We start from the raw sequence: 23,042 nt of genomic DNA, 5'->3' as shown, positions 1-23,042 counted from the left end.
TAAACTATTTAAAGATGTTATTCTGTAATGGGAAAAACAATTTTTGTCAGATTTTCCTGCTGAGAAAAAGCTCAGCCACCGAGAATGAGTAAAACCCAGTTTGAAGCAGTCGGCTGCAGGTGGCAGGTATGGAAATCAGTGCGTTGCTAGAACGGCCCCAGCACAGCACAAGGCATCTCCCGATCCGAAGCGCAGCAGCAGCGGGGGCAACGGTGGTGGGTGCCCTGGCAACACTGATGCTGTGTAAGTGCTGCCAAACCACACTGCGTGTGTTGACTCGTGACTGCCCTGTGAGACATCCTGATAAGGGACTGGGAAGTTGAGTTGCTCCACCTATGGATCTGGATGTTTGCAGAGCTGCAAGCAGATGAACTGTGCTTACCTGGGGAGACTTGTGTAGCCTAGATGTGAAATTGGCTTCTGGTTGGATGATCTGCAACCTGACCATATTTGTATGCTTAGCTGCAGAGCAGGGCTTTTATTTCTCGCCAAGTATTTTGGGAAAAAAAATCCATCTTCACTTAGATACTCTTCCCATTTCGAAAAGGGGAACCCAGGCAAAAAGTGTTGATTTACTGAAGCAAGCAAGCTGACTGGCTGATCTGTTTAGTGACCTGATTTGGCGTGCAAAATAGCAAACCCCTGGTATAACTGAAAGACAACAGAAAAACATTCTCACATACTTTCAATTGAAGGAAAGCATTCAGCTCTTGCATTTATCGGTAACTATTTAATGAACAATAAAAATAGTCACTTGGGATTCATTGACAGGCGTGAAGTGATTAACCTCTAGCAGCTATGATGAAAATGGACCAAATTCTAGTGTCTGAACATACACAATCTAATTTTTCTTGCTGTTTTTTTAAATTTACTTTTTGCACTTGCAAAAGATGTCTTCATTCATTTACCTCTATTAACAAACTAAGAAAGGAAATGGCAACACTTTATTCACAGATGTTTCCAAGTATTTTACAATTTTAATGTCTGTTGTAAAGGTTTCTTTTTAATTATATTCAGTGTCACACTTCTCTGAAAGTATCTGAGAACAGAAGGAGAACAGAAAATAAAAACCTGTTTGATCCCAAGTTACCCATTAACAACATATTCCCAAGTTCTCTAACTATAGAAGGAGCTGCAAAAAAGTCGAGTGGTAACTCTCTATATAATAATAATTCCTGGTTTTGTCTTTAAACTGCAGCTTTGGCAGTGACACGTTCCTTTGCATCACATAAAAAGAAAGCTCCACCTCTTTTTCCAGGATCCTCCCGTCACCCCGCATAAAACCTGTAGGAGAGACAGGTTTTGAAGCATCTTCCTATTTACAGGGAAAGGGGCTAAGAGGGCAAGGATATTTCATTAAAATGTCAAAAGACTTATCAGTGCCACCTGAAATCCCTAAAGAAGATGGCAGACCCAAGTGGGACAATAAGTTCCAGTATATTTTAAGCTGTATCGGATTTGCCGTTGGTCTGGGGAACGTGTGGCGATTTCCATACTTGTGTCAGATACATGGAGGCGGTAAGATTGAAATGGGACTTTGCCAAAATATTAAACTGCAATTCTAATTTAACTATACTAACTTATGATGGGCATGGAAGTTATATATTTGCATCACTTTTTTTTTAACTATCTAATTCTCATAAAATATTTTGCACCAGTTAGATTAGCTTTTTCTATAGAAGTATATTTCATTTTAAAATGATGCGTTCGTTTAGGAAATAAGACCAGAGTGACACCAACTCTCAGCAAAACCAATGTTAAAGTTCTTACATTGCTGCTACAGTCCCGACGGGAGCAGGAAACTGATCCTGCAGCTTGTTACCTTAAGGAAAAGTGAGAAGTCCTGGGGAGGCCTGAGTGAACCAGCCCCCAGACAAATGGTCGCTGTGCTTTCCTTTGGGAAGGTGAGCGAGTCGTTCCCCTCCCTTCTCTGATGCTATTAGGAGCTACCTCGTCGTCTGGAACTGCCCCTGCACAAAACTAAATTGCACTTTTTGATGTCTGTGAGGCCATTTAAAATGCTCAGTTGATAGAACACCGACAGGAGCCTGCCAGGTGGCGCAAACAGCTGCCCAAGGCTGTCCCTGGGCACCATTCCCACAAAGAATTGCTTTAGAAGCAGCCAATTCACTAAATATAAATGGATCAGAAAAGAGTACTTGATAACTCGCCATTCACAGTAGTTTTTGAGATCTGCCACGGTAAGCTGTCTAAAGCAGAGTGAGATAGCAAATTGTTTCAGTCCAGTATTATTCATTATCTTTCAATTAACTGGAGAAACAGAAAATTCAAATCTGGAGAAACTGTCAAATGACAGAAAAAATTATTAAATCCAAGCTTGTTCTACCAAGGTATCTATATTACATGATGAACTACATATATTTGAATCAACGAAGGAACCAAGAATGGATGCTGCCTTTAATGGAAGGAGGTGTTTCAGAAAGAAGTAGCCACTTAGGGACCCTGGCAAGTAGCAAAATGAATGAGATATAGCAGGTTGTATCAACAAAAAGAATCTTGGCATATATAAGCAGAGCACTAGGAAGTAGGTGGAGATACTGCTACTGATACTAAGACAACTTCTGAACTTCTGACTTCTTCTGAAAGTCCACCTTTCAAAGCCAACTTGAAAAATTAGACAAAATGCAGAAAAGCCCCAACAATTATTCAAGGTCTGGAAGACTTATGGGACAAGGAATGACTCAAGAATCCAATCTATTTAGCTCATGAAATTGAAAATGAAAGAGTATATTTATCATAATCTACAAGCAAGCAAATGGAAATTATTTTGGTGGCAAGGAGCTCTTTAACATTGAACATGTAACAGCTGGAAGCTACAATTACACAAATTCAAATAAGAAAAGAGAAGAACCAGTAGGTTAGATTCCTCCCAGGAGACTTAACATTTTCCATTATTTATTTGCAAGATGTGAAACCCAGTGAAACTCTCTCAGAGGAGTGCCATAACTGGGTGGTTAGAAAGCCATAGGTGCAAGCATGCTGTTTCTCTGCGTTTGCCCATGGGAACGGCTGGAAAAAGCCTGTCACTTCAGTTAATGAGACATGAAAAACACCTTTAGAGAGACATCCCTATAGCAGATATGGCATGGGGCCTGCAAGGAAGATGTTATTCTGGAGCAGGAGCTGTAGGTCAGACAAATACCCTACAGCATCTCAGGTGGCCTTTCTATCTTGGAGCAAGGGAACGAGCATGCAGTATTAACAAACAACATAATAAAACTAACATAATGTGATATTTTTGTAATGTAATGAACAATTAACACAAAGCACTCAGTGGAAGGTTTGAAACTCACAGACGGGACCACAGCAAGACACAGCTCCTCCGCACATCTCATTACGCAGAGCTGCTTCTGGGGCCACCAACTGCATGAGGCTGCACGAACTTTGTGCTTCAGGATTCTGTGCAAATTGCTATTACGGATTAAGATGAAATATTGTTCTACTGACCATAAAAAGGCTCTCACAGCTTCCCATGAAGCACCAAGGGTTGTTTCTCCGTGCTGGAGGTGGGGGACTAACTGTGGCCAGCTGTTTTTCAACCTCTTCAGACCCCAGCCTCACTTCAGAAGATCAGCAACACTTGCCTCCTACTGAGGTTTGATATCTCCCCTCCATCCCTCCCCTCCAGGGTCCTCTGCATCCCTGCCCTACAGAGCTCCACCACCCCAGGAGAAGCATGAGTCCAAGTGCAAGGAGACCCATGGTGACCTGTCTTACGGACTACACAGTGCTCCAAAAGTCTGTTTGCTTGTGTATCCAGCTTCTGAGCACTGATATATCCCACAGGAGCTGCTAGGGACAAAAAAGACAGCATTTAGAGTAGGTTTAAAGATAATAAAAATAGGAGAATGCTGCAGGGACAAAGGTTGAGTCGTTCCTTTGCTCCGTGAGTAGTAAATTTGCCAGTGAAAAATCAGTTTAAAATAGCTAGCAGACTCAGTAACGGCATATAGCTACTTTGCATCACTACAAACAGCGGCACAAAACAGTGGTGAATAAAGGTCAATATACGGATGTATGGCCAATGTTTGGTCACTGGATTTTAACAAATGGCTTAAAGAGCTCAACAGCAGGATGGACTCGGTGACGAAGTGCTGTGGGGTTTGTGAATAATTTATCCCAGAAAGCTGGTGTTGGAAGAGTTTGAGTGAGTCATGAAGACCACCAAGAAGACAGAGCTGTTGGGTTTACACCAGTGTATAATATAGTGACATTTTACTTCTGCTAATTTAAGGCAGTGATGTGATTTGCGGTTGCATTTTTGAAAGCAAACAACTCAGATGCAAAAGCCCAACAGATTTTCAGGGATACTGGAGCATGAATCCTGCTTGTGTGCATCTGAAGATGTGACCATGTGAGAGACCAGCAGCATCGTGGTTGACTAGGAGCCCTCAGAGGTGCAGTGGCTCTGTGCCTGCAGCCACAGCCACAAGTGCAGCGAAACCTGGTATGGATATGGCATAGACGTGCCCTAAGGCTGAATGGCTTCTGGGGTACAGATATCAGTTTCACAGCTGGTTCAGGTTAAACATCCAAGCGTTTAAGAGTTAGGCAATGCACTTTTCCTCATTTCTAGATCTTTTAAAAAACAAGAGATAAAAATACGTGCTTGTATATTTGTCTCATGTCAGCTGTTCTCATCAGACCTCTGGACCTTATCCATCGCACATTGGTGTTACTCAGTAACTCGGATCTAATATAATATCAGTTTTGCTGACATTTATCACCCGCTGTCGTTACTGATTATTTGGATTTATTGCCTGAGTTAAGTTAGTTATTTACTTTTCATGACTAATGGATATGAAGGTTGTTTGCCACAGTAAGTGGAGACAAACACAAAGGTTCCCAGGCAACTGGGATTGAAAAGAAGTCTCTAAATGGCCCAGTATATAGTTTGTCACTTAAAACTGAGACTCAAACAAGTCATACAGCTATATTTGTACACATACAGTCATCTGAGTATACTTTAAAAAAAAAAAACAACCCACTTCTAGCTGGAACTTACTGCAGTGTTTTACTTTTGATTAGAGCTAGTATATAAATGCTTGCCTAACCCATGGGTATTAAAAATGTGCATAGTGCCTGAGCCTACAGGATGACTGAAAAATATCTTTAATATAAAATACAGTTTCTTTCTAGGAAAATAAATATACATAAGCATTAAAGTCCTGCTAAAAAGGAAGAACTGTTTACTTCTGGGGCAATGATTTACAGACTTTCATAACCCGTGGCCTACCTGACCTTTTGCTAGAATTTGAACTACAACTTGCTACGAAATGCAGTTGCCTGGCTCACTGTGTTCTCAGAAGGAAAATAAAACCTGAGAGGAACAACAGGTATACCTGGAAGATACTGTAAAAAAAAAAAGTATGTTGGGAAGAGCAGAACAGTTCACGCTCTGATATAAAGATGAATTATGTTACAAGAAGTAACAAACTTCATTTTCTGGATTGTTACCACGTCCGGCTCAAGTCCTTGGTGAAAAGCTGTGGCATTTGGGGTTGATCCTTTCATAACTTGTTGTATCTGGTTGCCCTTTATAGCTCAGGTTGGTGCATGCTTGCACGTGGGTGCTGCTCACTGGCATCCTCCAGTCATGAGTATTTCATAGGGAAGTTCACCAAGATTATTTTATAAGTTGATCTACGGGTGTTACCCATCTTCATTTGAACTGGCTATTGCCCCCTTGGTTTTCTGGACATGTCTTTAGCTCCTTCATTGTTGCTCAAGGAGATGATAGTCATTTACATGGGAAACTCAGCCCTGCAAAGTTTCAGAGTCTGTAAGACGTGCAAAGTGGCCCATAAGTCAAAATCAGTGCTATCATAAATATGCTGCACAAATATGACGTTTATAGTAACTCATATTTTTCTTCTGGATTAAGGCATGTGCAGAAGACATAACAAAGATCACGAAGTATTGTTTTCCAGAGGGAGGGGTGAATATGATTAAGTTGCTGCTTTTTTTCCTACCTGATGTCTTGATGTGATTCATGGCTGTGTTGGCTACTACGCTGCTTAGCTGAACTCCCATGGAGAAAGGGGGACGGGTCTGACAATCCCCTTTCAATAGCTAATAGCTTTTTCTCTGTATCTGAACAAGCAGTTACCACCTATTGCAATTTCTTGTAGGTAAAACATAAATTATGGCAGGTATCTTGCCATTAAGTTCTCAGTCTTTTGGAAAAATGCACCCATCACCATTTCTCCTACGTACCAACAGAACCAGTGAAGGGGTACTCTGAATGCTGGTTGCATTGTATCATACTGAGATGTGCTTTCTGAATTTTTCAGACTCTACAGATACATTTCCTTTGGAATTACTATTTTGCCACTTTCCAGGTCACTTCAGTCTTCATTATAATTATTTTTTTCCATTCTTAAATCTCTGATCTGAAGGAAATTTATTATTCATGTTCTGGCCTTTCAAATGCTATTATGTCTTTAGATCACCATTTCAAGTTACTTGCCTTACTTCTGCTAGCTGATCTGCAAGCGCTGGTAAAATGCAATATTGAGCATGTGGATCAGTTCCTCTAAGTTTTTCTCCACCATTTAGGAAGTCTTCAGTGGTACCCCAACATCAAGCAAAGCTATTGGGTTTTCTTTTCTGCTTCTCACTGAGGCTCATCAATTTCTGCTGGTCTTGGTACATCTTGATTAGGAGGTCACCTGGCTGATACTGTAACTGCTTTACATTTCCACTAGTCAGGTTTATTGCTCTCTCTTTCTAAGATGTGACAAAACCAATTTGGTTGTTTCACTCTGCTTTGCCTGTTGCCATGATTCAGCTTTAGACTGCGCTCCTTCGTTAGCCTTCTGGTCATTCTGCCCTCCGGTGCATCAGCAGCTCTCAACAGGCTGCCTAGTAGTTCATGCACTTCTCTTCCAGGTTGTCATGTGTAGGTGATAATAACAAAGATTGTGTCTTTCAAGTGTCATTTTGAAAGCAGAGGGCTGAATATGATTGAGTGGTTGCTTTTCTGAACTGATTTGCCTGTACATTGCAATCGAGGGATCAGGTTTTAAAAACCCTCAGCGTATCTAGAGTGCACCAGGTATTTTCTTTTCTACTGCCATGACTGTAGAGCTATCTCTACTCTAATGGTTCTTCTGAGTTAGCAATGATACCCATCGTGCTACACGCTGGTGCTCCTTGTCACTTGGGACTCTATTGTTAATGAAACCAATTTACCAATATGTGCAGTATTTGTAGTTGTTGATAACCTGATTTGAAAAAGCTCTCGTAGGCTTTCTGTGCCTTCTCATGTGCACAGGGATTGTTTGTGGTATCTTTGTGCAGGATCTCCTTCCAAAATAACTTTTACCTCTGGTAGATTTTGGATTGTTTTTTTTTTTTTTCCTTTACCTTCTTTTAGTAGCGCGTGTATCTACTTGCAGAATGGATGCTTTATGCATCTTGAGTGTCTTTCTGACAGAAGGAAAGGTGTAGACTAAAATTTTCCTAGGTCATTCCTCACGGATGAAACTAAATAGCGCCCTGGTGATACTTTTAATTTTTATGGGCATTTCTCCAGGCTTTTAAGGTACTTACAAATGCTTGATCACTGTCATTTTCCTCATTCATTTTTTGAGAGGAAAAAAGTTACTGAAGCTAAACTTTTGTTTTTAGAAGTTCCCCCCTGGGCTTGCCTCTTATGTATGTCATTTATTTTGCTTTCACTGTGGAGATATAGATCTAGAATATCTAGATATAAATATACCTAGAATATCCAGATATAGAATGGTTTGCTTACTGGCACTTTATGATTGTCTTCTGCTAAGTTTCCTTTCCCATGTGTTGTGGTTTAACCCGGCAGGCAGCTAAAAACCACACAGCTGTTTGCTCACTCCTCCCCCCTCAGTGGGATGGGGGACAGAATCAGAAAAAAGAAAAAGTAAAATTCATGGGTTGAGATAAACATGGTTTAATAGGACAGAAAAGGAAGGGAAAATAATAATAATAATGATAAAAGAATATACAAAGCAAGTGATGCACAATGCAATTGCTCACTACCCGCCGACCGATGCCCAGCCAGTCCCCAAGCAGCGGTCACCCCGGCCAGCTTTCCCCCAGTTTATGTACTGAGCATGACGTCACATGGTATGGAATGTCCCTTGGGCCAGTTTGGGTCAGCTGTCCTGGTTGTGCCCCCTCCCAGCTTCTTGTGCACCTCCAGCCTTCTCAGTCGGTAGAGCATGGGAAGCTGAAAAGTCCTTGACTTTTCACTAAATCACTACTTAGCAACAACTAAAACATCAGTGTGTTAACAACATTGTTCTCATCCTAAATCCAAAACACAGCACTGTACCAGCTACTAGGAAGAAAATTAACTCTATCCCAGCCAAAACCAGGACAGTATCCACCCCTTTTTCTATACCATCTACGTCATGCCCAGGTCCCACACTTTCCAATACATTCCAATTAATCACCACCACTTTTCCTGTCTTTTGATATATACACACAGATATCATTCTCTTAGTCTATGGGCCACCCCTATAAAATGTTCATTGAGTTCATTTAGTCTATGACTTTGGGCTCCATCTGTCATAACAGTCCTTCAGGGCAGGAGAGATGGTGTGTGGTGTTGGATTTTTGCATGCTGAAGCCAGTTTTCATCCCACCACCACTGCACTTGTCTGGTTCTACCATTGCTGCATTTTGCTTGGTTTCATCAAAGTTCATTCTTCATTAATCTAGGTGATTCTTACTGTAATACTGTTAATATGGCATATAGCCACCATAGAAGTGATGATATACAGTATTACATAGCAATTAACATCATACAATCTAATTCATTGGCTATTCTCACCCAAAATCAAATCCCCTTGAGGTACACATTGGACTTCCCCATCCTTCTGCATGATCCACCAAGTGCACACAGGTCCTTGAGCAAAAGCAATCCCACGCATGGGTTTGCCTTTGCCCGAGGCAGGAATAACCCAGACTGTTTTCCCCAGCATATTTTTTATGTGCACTACAGGGACTTTACTCCCATCTACAGACGTAAAAGCTCTGACTGGGCAGGGCCAGCTCGATGGGCAGATCCCCGAGTGTTGACTAACGAGGTGGCCTTTGCTAAATGTGTATCCCAATGTTTGAATGTCTCGCCACCCATTGCTCTCAGTGTAGTCTTTAACAGTCCATTGTATCATTCGATTTTCCCAGAGGCTGGTGCATGACAGGGGATGTGATACACCCACTCAATGCCGTGCTCTTTGGCCCAGGTGTCTGTGAGGTTGTTTCGGAAATGAGTCCCGTTGTCTGACTCAATTCTTTCTGGGGTGCCATGTTGCCATAAGACCTGTTTTTCAAGGCCCAGGATAGTGTTCCGGGCAGTGGCATGGGGCACGGGATATGTTTCCAGCCATTTGGTGGTTGCCTCCACCATTGTAAGCACGTGGCACTTGCCTTGGCGGGTCTGTGGGAGTGTGATATAATCGATCTGCCAGGCCTCCCCATATTTATATTTCAGCCATCGTCCTCCACACCAGAGAGGCTTTAACCGCTTGACTTGCTTGATTGCAGCGCATGTTTTGCATTCATGGATAACCTGCGCAATAGTGTCCATGGCCAAGTCCACCCCTCGATCACGAGCCCATCTGTATGTTGCATCTCTTCCTTGGTGACCTGAGGTGTCATGGGCCCACTGAGCTATAAATAATTCACCCTTATGTTGCCAGTCCAGATCCACCGGAGCCACTTCAATCTTAGCAGCCTGATCCACCTGCTGGTTGTTTTGATGTTCTTCAGTGGCCCGACTCTTGGGTACGTGAGCATCTACGTGACGGACTTTTACAACCAGGTTCACTGCCTGGACAGCAATATCTTGCCACAATGCGGCAGCCCAGGTGGGTTTGCCTCTGCGCTGCCAGTTGCTCTGCTTCCATTGCTGCAACCACCCCCACAGGGCATTTGCCACCATCCATGAGTCAGTATAGAGATAGAGCACTGGCCACTTTTCTCGGTCAGCAATGTCTAAAGCCAGCTGGATGGCCTTTACTTCTGCAAATTGGCTCGATTCACCTTCTCCTTCAGCAGTTTCTACAACTTGTTGCATAGGACTCCATACAGCAGCTTTCCACCTCCGATGCTTTCCCACAAGACGACAGGACCCATCAGTGAACAGGGCATATTGCTTCTCATTTTCTGGTAGTTTATTGTACATTGGGGCCTCCTCAGCACACGTCACCTCCTCCTCTGGCAATATTCTAAAATCTTTGCCCTCTGGCCAATCCATGATCACTTCCAGGATTCCTGGGCGACTGGGGTTTCCTCTTCGAGCCCGTTGTGTGATCAGTGCAACCCACTTACTCCACGTAGCATCAGTTGCATGATGTGTACAGGGGACCCTCCCTCTGAACATCCAGCCCAGCACTGGCAGTCGGGGTGCCAGGAGGAGCTGTGCTTCAGTGCCGATCACTTCCAAAGCGGCTCGAACCCCTTCATATGCTGCCAATATCTCTTTTTCAGTTGGAGTATAGTGGGCCTTGGATTCTCTGTATCCCCGACTCCAAAACTCTGGGGGTCGACCTCGAGTCTCCCCTGGTGCTTTCTGCCAGGTAGGGCCATTCTCCCCGGCTGCGGTATAGAGCACATTTTTTCCATCTTGTCCTGCCCGGACTGGCCCCAGGGCTACTGCATGAACTATCTCCCGTTTAATTTGTTCAAAAGCTTGTCATTGCTCAGGGCCCCATTTGAAATCGTTCTTCTTTCGGGTCACTTGATAGAGAGGGTTTACAATCAGACTGTAATTTGGAATGTGCATTCTCCAAAAACTCACAACGCCTAAGAAAGCTTGTGTTTCCTTTTTGCTAGTTGGTGGAGGCATAGCTGTTATTTTGTTGACCACATCCATTGGGATCTGACGACGTCCATCTTGCCATTTTATTCCTAAAAACTGGATCTCCTGTGCAGGTCCCTTGGCCTTACTTTGTTTTATGGCAAAACCAACCTTCAGCAGGATTTGGGCTATTTTCTTCCCTTTCTCAAAAACTACTTCTGCTGTGTTGCCCCACACAATGACGTCATCAATGTATTGCAGGTGTTCTGGAGCCTCACCCTGTTCCAGTGCAGTCTGGATCAGTCCATGGCAAATGGTAGGGCTGTGTTTCCACCCCTGGGGCAGTCGGTTCCAGGTGTACTGGACGCCCCTCCAAGCGAAAGCAAACTGTGGCCTGCGCTCTGCTGCCAAAGGGATTGAGAAAAACGTATTAGCGATATCAGTTGTGGCATACCACTTGGCTGCCTTTGACTCCAGTTCGTATTGAAGTTCTAGCATGTCCGGCATGGCAGCACTCAGTGGAGGCATGACTTTGTTCAGGCCATGATAGTCTACTGTTAGTCTCCACTCTCCATTAGACTTCCGCACTGGCCATATGGGACTGTTGAAGTGTGAGCGAGTCTTGCTGATCACTCCTTGGCTCTCCAGTCGATGAATCAGCTTATGGATGGGAATCAGGGAGTCTCGGTTGGTGCGATATCGTCGCCGGTGCACCGTTGTGGTAGCAATCGGCACCCGTTGTTCTTCGACCCTCAGCAACCCCACAACAGAAGGGTCCTCCAAGAGACCAGGCAAGGTGGACAGCTGTTTAATTTCCTCCATCTCCAAGGCAGCTATACCAAAAGCCCACCGGTACCCTTTTGGGTCCTTGAAATACCCCCTCCTGAGGTAGTCTATGCCAAGGATGCACGGAGCACCTGGGCCAGTCACAACGGGGTGCTTTTGCCACTCATTCCCAGTTGGGCTCACTTCGGCCTCCAATACAGTTAGCTGTTGGGACACCCCCATCACTCCAGAAATACAGATGGGTTCTGCCCCTTTATAGCTTGACGGCATTAGGGTACACTGTGCACTGGTGTCTACTAGAGCCTTATACTCCTGTGGGTCCGATGTGCCAGGCCACCAAATCCACACAGTCCAGTAAACCCGGTTGTCCCTTTCCTCCACCTGGCTGGAGGCAGAGCCCCTTTACTCCTCATCATAGTTCTTGTTACTCATTTCTTGTAAATACGAGTCAGAAGTCCCTTTATTAAGATCGGAAGTAAAATCAGCCCTTCTACTCTGTCTGGGGAACTGCTCACTGGAAAATAGAGCAGCAATTTTCCTGGAAGAACCCCCTTTTGTGATTGTTTTTCCTTGCAACTCATGTACGCCTGACAGGATTCACCTCCAGAGGCTGAGGGCTTGTGCCCCTTTTCCAATCGCTTTGCCAATGCCCCTTGCCCTGGAAAGGGATCCCAGCTGCTTGGCTTCTTTACCCTCTAATTCCAGGCTACTGGTCCCATTATCCCAGCATCAGAGCAGCCCCGTGACAACGTGCTTGCCTGGATGACTGAAATCTTTTGCATATCTCACAACTCACTCAGGGATAGGGATCATGTGGTTGCCATCTCATTTATGGGTTCTGCCTCTTCTTCCTTCTGTTCTCACGATGGTCCTGGTTCATCTTCATCTCTTACTAAATGAGCTGATTTTCTTGTGTATTTCTTCTTGTGTATAGGGGCAACTGATACTGGCATGGGTTGGTTCTCTGGTTCAGCCGCAGCCTGTTGCCAGGATTTGAGTAGCCACAGTGCCTGTCATGGGGGCTGGAGTAGTTGCGGTGCCTGTCGCTGGGGTTTGAGTAGCCACTGTGCCTGTCATGGGGGTTGATCTCTGGATGGTATTCTTAAAAAATTGTTTAACCTTAAACAAGACCTGAACCACATACAGGAGACAGAGCAATAGGGCCATGCTGGTTTGAACATCCCAAGGATATTCAAAATTCGCAAGAGCTGTTGTAACTCACCTGAAGAAGAAAGGGAAGGTGAAGGAGCAGGGGCAAGTGTCCCCTCTTATCTCCCCCATAGATTGGTTCCCCAAGGAGAAAAAGTAAAAAGTGTAATATTAATAATTTCCAAAAAGTGGTTCCTAAGGTACAGAGATGATGGTAATGCCAAGTGCAAATACAGAAGTACAAATACAAAAATTAGTCTCACGACTAACAATTTTATCATATCATAAACCAGTAGTGTTACACAGTGCAGCAAAATTATATCCTCGATCCAGCTCCCAGAGGTGATAGACAGCACAACAGGGAACACGTACAGCCGGTAAGGTGTTACATAACACAACTCTGAGAGCAAGCATGACATCTTTGAGAGTAAATTAATCAACATTGTGACCAGCGACTGTTAAACCAATATGATGAATGCTTATAACAAATCTGCCTTAACACGCTCTGGTCAGATCTGACATCTCAACCCTTTGTGCCCCACGTTGGGCACCAAAAGGACTGTTGTGGTTTAACCCGGCAGGCAGCTAAACACCACACAGCCATTCGCTCACTCCTCCCCACCCAGTGGGAATGGGGAGAGAATTGGGAAAAAAACGTAAAATTTGTGGGTTGAGATAAAGACAGTTTAATAGGACAGGAAAGGAAAATAATAATAATAATAATAATAATAATAATAATAATAATGATAAAAGAATATACAAAATAAGTGATGCACACTGCAATTGTTCACCACCCTCCGACCGATGCCCAGCCAGTTCCCGAGCAGCGGTCACCACACCCTGGCCAACTCCCCCCAGTTTATATACTGAGCATGATGTCATATGGTATGGAATATCCCTTTGGCCAGTTTGGGTCAGCTGTCCTGGCTGTGCCCCCTCCCAGCTTCCCACTGGCAGGACATGAGAAGCCGAAAAGTCCTTGACTAGTGTAAGCACTGCTCAGCAACAGCTAAAACATCGGTGTGTTATCAACATTATTCTCATACTAAATCCAAAACACAGCACTGTACCAGCTACTAGGAAGAAAATTAACTCTATCCCAGCTGAAACCAGGATACCACGCCTCATGGAAGCCAAACCTACTGAGTTTCTGCTGTACCTGTGCTACACATCATATGGGTGCTGATAGGGTTTTGCTGTGCACGTGTTTGAACGTTCTGTTTTGTGATACATGCTCTGTGTTAGGTACCAGCTCGCTTCTTCATTCTGCTTCTTGGATTTTCTTCTTGTCTTTTCCACGGTTAGTTTTCTCATGGCTTTTTTTTTTTTTTTTTAAGTATTAAATTCTGCCTTCTGGCACATCCTCCCCTATCTATTAAACAGAGCCCTTGACTATATAGTGCTAGAGGGTTCCTACTCACTGTTAGGTTCCTGCTACCTTTCCGCTATCCTTTTTCTTTCTATGGGTGGGGAATTTTATTGTGGAAAAGAGTAAGCTTCAAGTGCTTGAGCAGGCTGTCTATGCTTTTTCTGACTATTTCCTTTTTGCCTAAAAATACTGTGAAGCAAAGGAATGAATAGCTGAAAACATATTTTTACACTACAAGACATTTATTTGGATTAGGTTTGAGAAAGATTAGTTCCATTAAACATTTCTTCCTAGCCCAATCTTTTGCCATATTTTCATATTTGCAGATAGCATACTTTTTACATTGTTCTCATGGAAAACCAGTGTTTTCTTTCGAAGAAGTGTGACATTATGCTTTGCTGTGCTGTGACTGGAGATACGTACAAACCAGCACAAAGTAAACAGGCTTTTATCAGCAGAATATCTAAACATGCTCTGCTGTCAATGGTTCAACTAGCAAACAGAAAAGGGGAGAGAGATAACAGAGGGCAGTTGGCACTAATTATTACACAGTTATTTCCAGGGAGATATGATATGGGAGATAGGTCGGTCCCTTACGGAGTGCTCTGCTAGCAAGGGCTCAGCATCGCATGGATTGCAGCGAAACAGCTGCCAGCCGGAGCTGGTGTGCAGCCAGGTGGCTGGGTGAACAAGCAGAGAGCTCCGCACTGCGGTGCTCCGGTCATTTGCGTGAATATTTTGCTCTTCCCAGGAGACAGCCCAAGGCGTCGGGCTGTCAGGAGGGCTGGGTGGGTGCCCTCAGGTGTGCTGTGGATGGGGATATTGCAGCAGGTTTGAAGGAGAGCGCAGGACTGAGCATGGTGAGAGGTTACCGAGTTCTTGTGGAAGGGACCTGCAAATTCCTTGGTATTTACATGGGAGCTTCGGTAGGTAGCTCCAGGTGAGATTTCATCAGGTGGTAAAACACTTCAAAATAAACAAACTATTGTGGTCCTTAACTCCCTCTGTAAATCTCTCTCTTGGGGGGGGTTTATAACAGCCACTTCAGAGCTTTCTCCAAGCAAGGGGACTACTGAGCAGGAGTACCAAGGATCCAAATTGAGGATTTAACATACTGGGAATTAACTGTGAGACTCCTTTTTCAAATCTGCTTCTTAGCAGTTAAAAACATCTTAAGAAATCAGATTGCAAGGAGGGACATTTATTTCCACCTTTGGCAAATTAAGAACAGTCCTTCACCGAGAAGAGCTTTGCCAATTTTTGTTTCTATGTGTTTCTTGATAAAGGGCTAAACCATTAAACAGCACATCTTCTCTGGGTGTTGTATGTAATTATTGCAGCACCTAGTAATAGGTAGCAAAGTTGTTGCAATACCTAGCCCAAATGATTCTATTTAGCTGCCTAGCCTTTCTAAATAATCAGTGATTGCAAAACACAGGAGCCATTCCAGGAAGAGACCAGAAATCCTTGTGCATTCCCCCACCTCCCTCTCGGGGCCGAAGATGGAGCGGGGAGCGGAGCTGCTCCGCTCTGTTCTCTCGCATGGTGATGGTGAAGCCGCTCTCCCTGCCAGCCTGGAGGGAGGGGAGAAGGTTTCCAGAGCTAGAAGAGCAGAGCTGGGTAGACTCAGATAAGAGATTTGGAGGCAAAGTTGAAACGGTGTAACAAGGCACAGGTTTATTGACAAAGCGATGAGGAGCACAGAGTCGGTATGAGTTGGTAGGAGGATTGGGAGGTGGCTGAGGCAGGACTTCTGTCTTTGTTTCCCCAAAGAAAAGAGGCTTCGTGGTCACAGTAGTTGTTGGTCATGGCAATAAACTTCAATCTATTAGACCATTTTAATTTAATTGGACATTTGGGCAGGCGCTTTAAATATACTGATGAAACTTCCCCTGGTCTCATGAAAATCAGTATGTGCAAAGGAGGGAGACCCAAACCCGTGCCCCTTCTGAGGGAAGGCGGGGGAGATGAGGCGTTGCACACCGTTTTGCAGGAACCAGCCAGGCTGCCGGCAGGATTGATACCTGCCTGCAGGCACCCAACAGCACGTGCTGGCTCTGGCCCAGGGGAGCTGCTATGAGAAAAACAGGGAAGGCATAGAGGACACAAATCGGGAGGAAATCAGGTTTCATTTCTCCCACGGCTCACAGAACAACTTCAGTCTTGCTTTCAGTTTTCCATTAGCCAGAGGCTCTGTGCTTTGAGCAGAACTTCATGCAACAAAATAACCTGGTCTCTCGGGGGTCTCCAGTGCAAAATCCTGCTTTACCAGCGGAGGACAGAGGAGCACACGCCTGAGAGCTGTAGGGAGGGAAACAAGGTGATGCACTGAAGGGGGAACAGACGGTATAGCGGAGAGGCAAACCTTCTCTGTTTTATGAGCAGGGGCAGAAAAGAAGATGCTTAAAAGAAAGGGAAATGGAGGCTATTTATAATGGGCTGTAGCAGTGCCTGAGGGGAAGCATCCTGCAGCAGTAAGCATCCCAGTCCTTCCTCCTACATCTTCACCAACAAGATTACCAGTAACAGATGTTACTTGGCAGGTATCCCTAGCCATGCTCCCTCTCTCAACACGTCCCACAAGGACTTTTTTAGGGTCATAAAGCAGACAAATTACAAAACAGTAATTTCAGTGAGATGCAGATAATCGTGTGGCTCAATTGCACTTAATTGTCTTTTCAGGGGCATTCCTGATCCCATACTTCATCGCTCTTCTCTTTGAAGGAATCCCACTGTTGCATCTCGAACTGGCCCTAGGACAGTGCCTGAGGAAAGGCAGCATCGGTGCCTGGAACACCATCTCGCCTTACCTCGGAGGAGTCGGTACGTCTCTCGGGGTCCCAGCTCAAGGAACCGCAGCTGAGCTCCAACCCAGCACTCACTTCCTACAGACCTGTGCCTGATGCTCGTTAGGTCATCGCTCCCATTACCCCAGGCACACAGGGGCCTTAAATGCAAACCTCATAACCTTTGCTGTGGGAAGCATAATGATCATGAGCTCTGCTAGCCAGGACTGCCCCATTCCTACCGTATCTTGGAGCTTACACAAGAGCTGCCTGCCCACAGTGCTTCTCGCTCCTCCCTCAGAGCCCCTCCAGGAGTCAGTCTTCTCCTTCCAGGGACAGATGGACTGGAGGGGGGACAGAAAGATACAAAGTCAGGAATGGGAGCCTGGCACCTCCTAAATATCCTAAAGCACCTGGGAAAGTTTCCCTTCAGGAGAGGGGGGCACAGTGGGGCTTGCTAAAGGGAGATTATTAATGTGGCTGAGCATGAGGGACAATCCACAGAGCAGTGTGCATCAGACCGGTGTGCAGTCCTGTACCAGCAATTTCTTTTTATCTATTTAATTTAATATACACTGAAAAAACATATCTTGTGTCCTGTGCGCATTGTTAGGCTGCAAAAAGTGAATGGGAGCAGCCACTGTTAGAGCACTGAACCATCGGCTTTACTGGTTTTGAGATAGCACCCTCCTGCCTGCAGGGGCAAGGAGAAACCCTTGGATGCTCCAGCCAGCACTGCTGGATCGTGCCCTGCTTTAAGCAGGTGCTTGAAAATGGGATTGTCAGCAACAGCCATGCCTGTGGGCATGTGTGAGAGGAGAAGGGGTGGGTAAGAGGAGTTATCTAAGGGTCAGAGGGCAACCAGGAAGAAATACCAAGCAGCAGGGTGGTGCCTCCAGCTAAACCCATCTCCTACAATTAAGCATGTCCATCCTCCCTTTGCAAAAATGCAAGCAAGCAGAAACCGTGGTGTTGCTATTCTTCCTTCCTTATTGTAGGAGCAAACCAGTTACTGGTTTAGGGCATATGTGCATGATTTGGGACAAAAGAGTGCCCTCATGCAGCTATAGCATACTGTGAAACTTCAGTCTCTGGTCTCTGCTATTAAAGTTGTCCCGTGTTGTAGAAAACAATGTATTATATACTAGAGCAAAGATTCAACCCTAATCTTCTATGTAAGTAGGGAGTGTCAGCCTTCTTGGAGCAGGGCTGGGGAACTGTGCACTAGTGTTTGGCTACTGAGGACACAAATGCCCATCTTTCATGTGAAAATCTTGGGGGAGAAACAGAAAATCTTGAAAAATTAGGAAACGTGAGCTGCTAAGAGCAAGTGCTGTGACTGATAGTTTTTTCCAAAGCTTTTCTAAGCTGAGATCTTGTGCTTTCTGCAGGGGTTGGTTCGTGGATGGTGTCGGTTCTGGTGAGCTTATACTACAACACCGTTTTAACCTGGGTGATGTGGTATTTCATAAACTCCTTCCAAGAACCTCTTCCTTGGAGCGTTTGTCCTCTAAATGAAAACAGAACAGGTAACTACCACTTCGAGCGTCACTGCTAGCAAAAGGAGGATCACAAACATCAGAGTCTGGGGGCTACCAAGGGGAAAAGGGAAGTCTTGTTTATTTTTTATGCTTGTGCTATGATACAAATACCAGCCTGAAAGAGTGTCCTCTGCTTTCTGACTATGGAGAAACAGTCCTTTATCAAGACACATGTGTCTGTTATCATAAACTACATATCAAGACACATGAGATAGTGAGCATAATTAAGAACCAAATTTACGACTACAGCTTTCAGTAACTGCTTTAAATGAGACCTTCGAGTTTTCATTAGGTGGTGATGCATTGGCTATGACTCGTAACAAGCTCTTACAGGAACCTTTCAGCTCATTTGCCATGATGTGCTGAGAAAGATCAGCTGAGTTGCCAGAGCAGGAAACACAACCCTACTGGAGAACTTTAGTTTCTGCCTGTAGATTGCTGAGACTACTTTTACACATCTGACAAGACAGCTTCCTAGAGCAGCTAACCAAGAAACCCCTGAGAAGAGAAGCCACACTTGATTTGGCCCCGAGTTGTGCACAAGACCTGGTTTGCTTTCCTCTCGAAAAGCTACGAGAGTGATGATAGCCTACTCAAATTCATCATCCTCGCAGGAACATCAAAAGCCAGGAAGTCCATGACCCCTTTCAAAATGAGAAATGAAATAACAATGTTTAAAAAAAAAGAAAAAGGAGCAACTAAATAAGCAAAACAGTTTTGAGGTAGCAGAGAAACTACTTAAAGAGGGAATCTTTGAAGCTCAGACCAAATTCACAGTACCCATTACAAAACCTTTAGTAAGACCAAAGACAGACAGTGTACCTAAGCAGGATAAGGAAGACTGCTCGCAGTTCTTTAAAATTATTTTTCAGCTTTCTTTTTTGTTCAGAGCTTGAGAGACGACAAGTTCCAGGGCAGAGCAAGAAACAATCTGAGTAAGAGGCTAAGAACAAAGACAAAACATAGCAGAAGTCAACTTTCTTTTGGAGACCTTAGGACTATTCTAGAGTAGGAAGACAATCAGATATCCCCCATCTTTGTTACAGAAGTAGAGAAAATTATTTGGGCCTTAAGAAATAGGATTCTTTCATTTCTCAGGATACAGATGTCCCAACTAGTGAGCTAAACAAATGTTTTCCAAACCTGCTTTGGAGATCAACTTTTTAATCAACTAGTTTGGTATACAAAAACCTGCAATTTTAGTTAAGCATCTTTTAGAAAATATTGAAAAAGTCCTTTAAGGATGGATTTTTCAATACCAGTGCCAAGATGGGAAGAACCTGCACTTCTCCATCACGATTGCAATGCTCTCTCCAGGGAGCTGCTTCCTAAGTGAGTCAAGTAACATCTGTTCCCATCCACCAGGCTTGGCTGAACATAGACAAAAATGGCATTATTTCAGGCTCACGTACTTAAGCTGGGACTAAAAGGACAAGAGCAGCAAAGCTTTTCACTACACAGCTCGTTACTCATACACCCTGCTACAACCCACAGACTTTCATTCAACAGCCAGAGACTGTGTATTCAAAGGGAACTGGGGTTGCGCTGGTCAGTGTGTGTCCGGGTGCATGTCTGATTCTTTTAATTCAGAGCTGAGGAAAGGACACCAGCAAGTCTGAGTACACGAGCATCCTCATACACTGAAAAAGGATCACCAGCTTCAGGTGTAATGACATTTCAGTGGTAACCACACTTTCAAGTGTAAATTTGTAACTGGAAAGTCACTTGGCTAAATCAGTACATCACATATCTGCAAGTTACTTCATTCTCCACCTTGCAATCTCACCAGAGCAAGTTTTGTTTGAAAAGTTTCATAAAGCCACAATGACCACAATCATGATTACTCCTCGCCATCAGCCTTTTGCCAGCTAGGCCAGCTTTCCCAGGATTTAGTCCAGAGCTGAGGTCAAGATTTTGCCACTACTTATTCAGGTCACTTTTGCTTTTCAAAGGTAGGCGCCCTAACTCTTTGTCTGCTAGAATTTCTGTAGTATTTCAAGACTTACAAACCAGGAATCTCCTCCGCTGTCTCCGCTGGGATTTGCTGCACCTGTTCAATTAAAAATGTATTATTTGTAATTATTTCTAATGTAAACTGCATTTTCCAGTCAATTTTTACTACTTGGTAGTCCTGTTCTGGCTCTATTTTACAGAATAATAAGAGCAAAATATTGATTTACCAATATTACCTTTTTAACATTAGAAATAACAATTTTATTATGTCTTTTGTCAGGGTTTCTTTTGCTCTCTTAAAAGATCTTCCTGTTCTCTTTAACCCGGCTAGGGCTGATGGCTCTGCACCCCAGGGTCAGGTGGCAGGGGGTCCTCTCCTGCCGCTGGGGCACCACTCCACAAACCTCTCCCAGAGCTGGGCTCCTCGATCAGCCCTTTCTCCCGAACCACAGCAGAAGGACCCGCAGCCGCCATCTCTTCCAGAGGCTGGAGGGCTGCGAGGCAAAGATGGAAGAGCAACACACTTCACTTCCTCCCTTTAGTTGAAAATACTTGAATTAACATAGAATCATAGAATCATAGAATAGTTTGGGTTGGAAGGGACCTCTAAAGGTCATCTAGTCCAACCCCCCTGCAATAAGCAGGGACATCCTCGGCTAGATCAGGTTGCTCAGAGCCCCGTCCAACCTGACCTGGAATGTGTCCAGGGATGGGGCATCCACCACCTCTCTGGGCAACATCTCCTGCATAACAAGAGACTCCCTAAAAGAAAAGGAATTTATCAAGGGCAAAAAGTGAACCAAATTCGATTCACTGCCAAGATCACAGAGCTGGCCACTCGGGAGCACCACAGCGTGTTTCCCCACTGCAGCCATGGGGCAAGGAACTCTCAGGATCCCTGAGCTCTGCTTAGTGGCTTAATTGCCACGTTGTTGATTCGTTTGTTTTCAGAGTTTTGTTGTGAAAGGTGGCTGTTTCAGAAGCAAGTGAAAGGTCACAAGAAAAGGGAGAAATGGTCCCGTTTGAGAGCTTGATTGAACAGGCTGGCATTTCATACAACAGGAAAAAATTCAAAATGGAGAGAGGAGTTGTTTCTTGTACCCTCAGGATTATCTTCCTAAAATACATCATCATGCCCAGCTCTGGAGTCTACACAGGAGAATAAGGGAGGTTTCCTGTAGCCACTTAGTCATTCAGCCACCCCAAACTTACTACCAGTAAACGCAGCATCAGGATGTTGCTGAAATGCAGCATTTTATCATTCTCCTGCCCGCAGACATGCTCTTTCCCTTTGTAGAGTCGTGACAGGATGACTGACTTACCCTTCTGTGCAAGCAGAATGAGCCGTCCTTTCTCCAGCCTGGGCTATCAGCCGTTCATGGCAGGAGAGCGTCAAACTGCCCTGCGTGAGCTATTCCGCTCAGTGCACTAGGTAATCCGAGCAGGAGCCGATAGCTAAAGCTAATGGGACTTGAAATGAGGGCAGGAAGGGAAAAAAAGTTATGCTAAACCTGAGTGGAAATGCACGGGGCTGCCTCGTGCTCTCAGAACACACCTGATTCTGGCTAGGAGCAAAGGCAGGAGCTGCAGCACCCAGGGAACTTGGGTTTCCAGCTAAAGACAGCAGGTCAGCGGGTCTCCTGAAGATCCTCTGTCAACCTCCTCTTCAGGCATTTAGGTTGCACGTAGGCAGAGGGGTGAGCAAGGGTCGTGGTGTACATCGTGTTCCTGGTTCCCTCTTCTCCAGGCACAAAGCCTGGCTGGGGAGTGCCCGCTCCCCCGGGCGCAGGTGCCCGAGGTTCCTGCTCACAGAAGTCCTGGAAATGTGAACCAAAGAGGCTGATGCCTGGGTCTTGCCCCACTACAGGGCCATGACATAGCCAGGGGATCCTGGGCTTAGATGTATCCTCAGGTGCCTGAATCTTGTTATTGTTCCACCAACTTGTAGACAGAGCTAAAAAATTTCATAGTCTCCACCGCAATTACAGTTTAGATTTCACCTTGCACTAAGTATGACACCTTTTCTATTTAGAAAGTTATTGTCTGTAGAAATGCTGGTGATGTTCTGGTGAAGGTCTCATGTAAGTCTCGCAGTCTCAACCTGCCATGACAGAATTTGTCTTGCTGCACATTACAGACAGTGCAGAAAGGTCAGTTCAGCCCATCTCTGTATTTGATTTGGCAGCCCACAAGAGACCGTCCTGCCACTCTCTGTTAGTATAAAGTATTGCTTCCTAACTGTACAGTGAGTGGGAAAAATATTACCAATTTTAAAATTTATTCTTATGCTTGCCACATTTTTTTCCAGGGCTCAACGAAGAATGTTATGAAAGTACCGCAGTAAATTATTTTTGGTACAGGAAAACTTTGAACATAACACCCGATGTCACCGAGAGTGGCACATTACAGTGGTGGCTCATTTTGTGCTTAGCAGCTTGCTGGGCAATTGTCTATCTCTGCACCATCCGAGGAATTGAAACCACAGGAAAGGTACGGAAAGGATAGAGAAGTGCATTATCCCACACTTTGGATCTCGCTCTCCAGATACTGAGTTTCACCACCAAGGAAAGCCTTCCCCATTTACTACACTAGCACCATTTCAGTGTGCTCCTTGTCCAGCGAAGCGGTAACAGCGGTACAGGTGGCTCAAAATG

General features: G+C 44.6%; 1 protein-coding gene across 2 annotated transcripts in view; it reads left to right on the top strand.

The window, feature by feature from the left end:
* Positions 1-1,295: 1,295 nt before the first annotated feature.
* The window catches only part of SLC6A18 (solute carrier family 6 member 18), a 40,554-nt gene continuing 18,807 nt past the window's right edge, over positions 1,296-23,042 (top strand). For both annotated transcript variants that reach the window (XM_076330202.1, XM_076330201.1), the window contains exons 1-4: positions 1,296-1,518; positions 16,791-16,931; positions 18,286-18,423; positions 22,697-22,878. In XM_076330202.1, the coding sequence (XP_076186317.1) occupies positions 1,362-1,518; positions 16,791-16,931; positions 18,286-18,423; positions 22,697-22,878 (618 nt within the window). In that variant the 5' untranslated portion in view covers positions 1,296-1,361. The remainder of the gene's footprint in view (positions 1,519-16,790; positions 16,932-18,285; positions 18,424-22,696; positions 22,879-23,042) is intronic.

This window comes from Aptenodytes patagonicus, chromosome 2 (genome assembly GCF_965638725.1).
Source record: "Aptenodytes patagonicus chromosome 2, bAptPat1.pri.cur, whole genome shotgun sequence".
NCBI lineage: Eukaryota > Metazoa > Chordata > Aves > Sphenisciformes > Spheniscidae > Aptenodytes > Aptenodytes patagonicus.
Note: the sequence above shows the minus strand (reverse complement) of the source record. Positions and strands in the feature narration are given on the sequence as shown.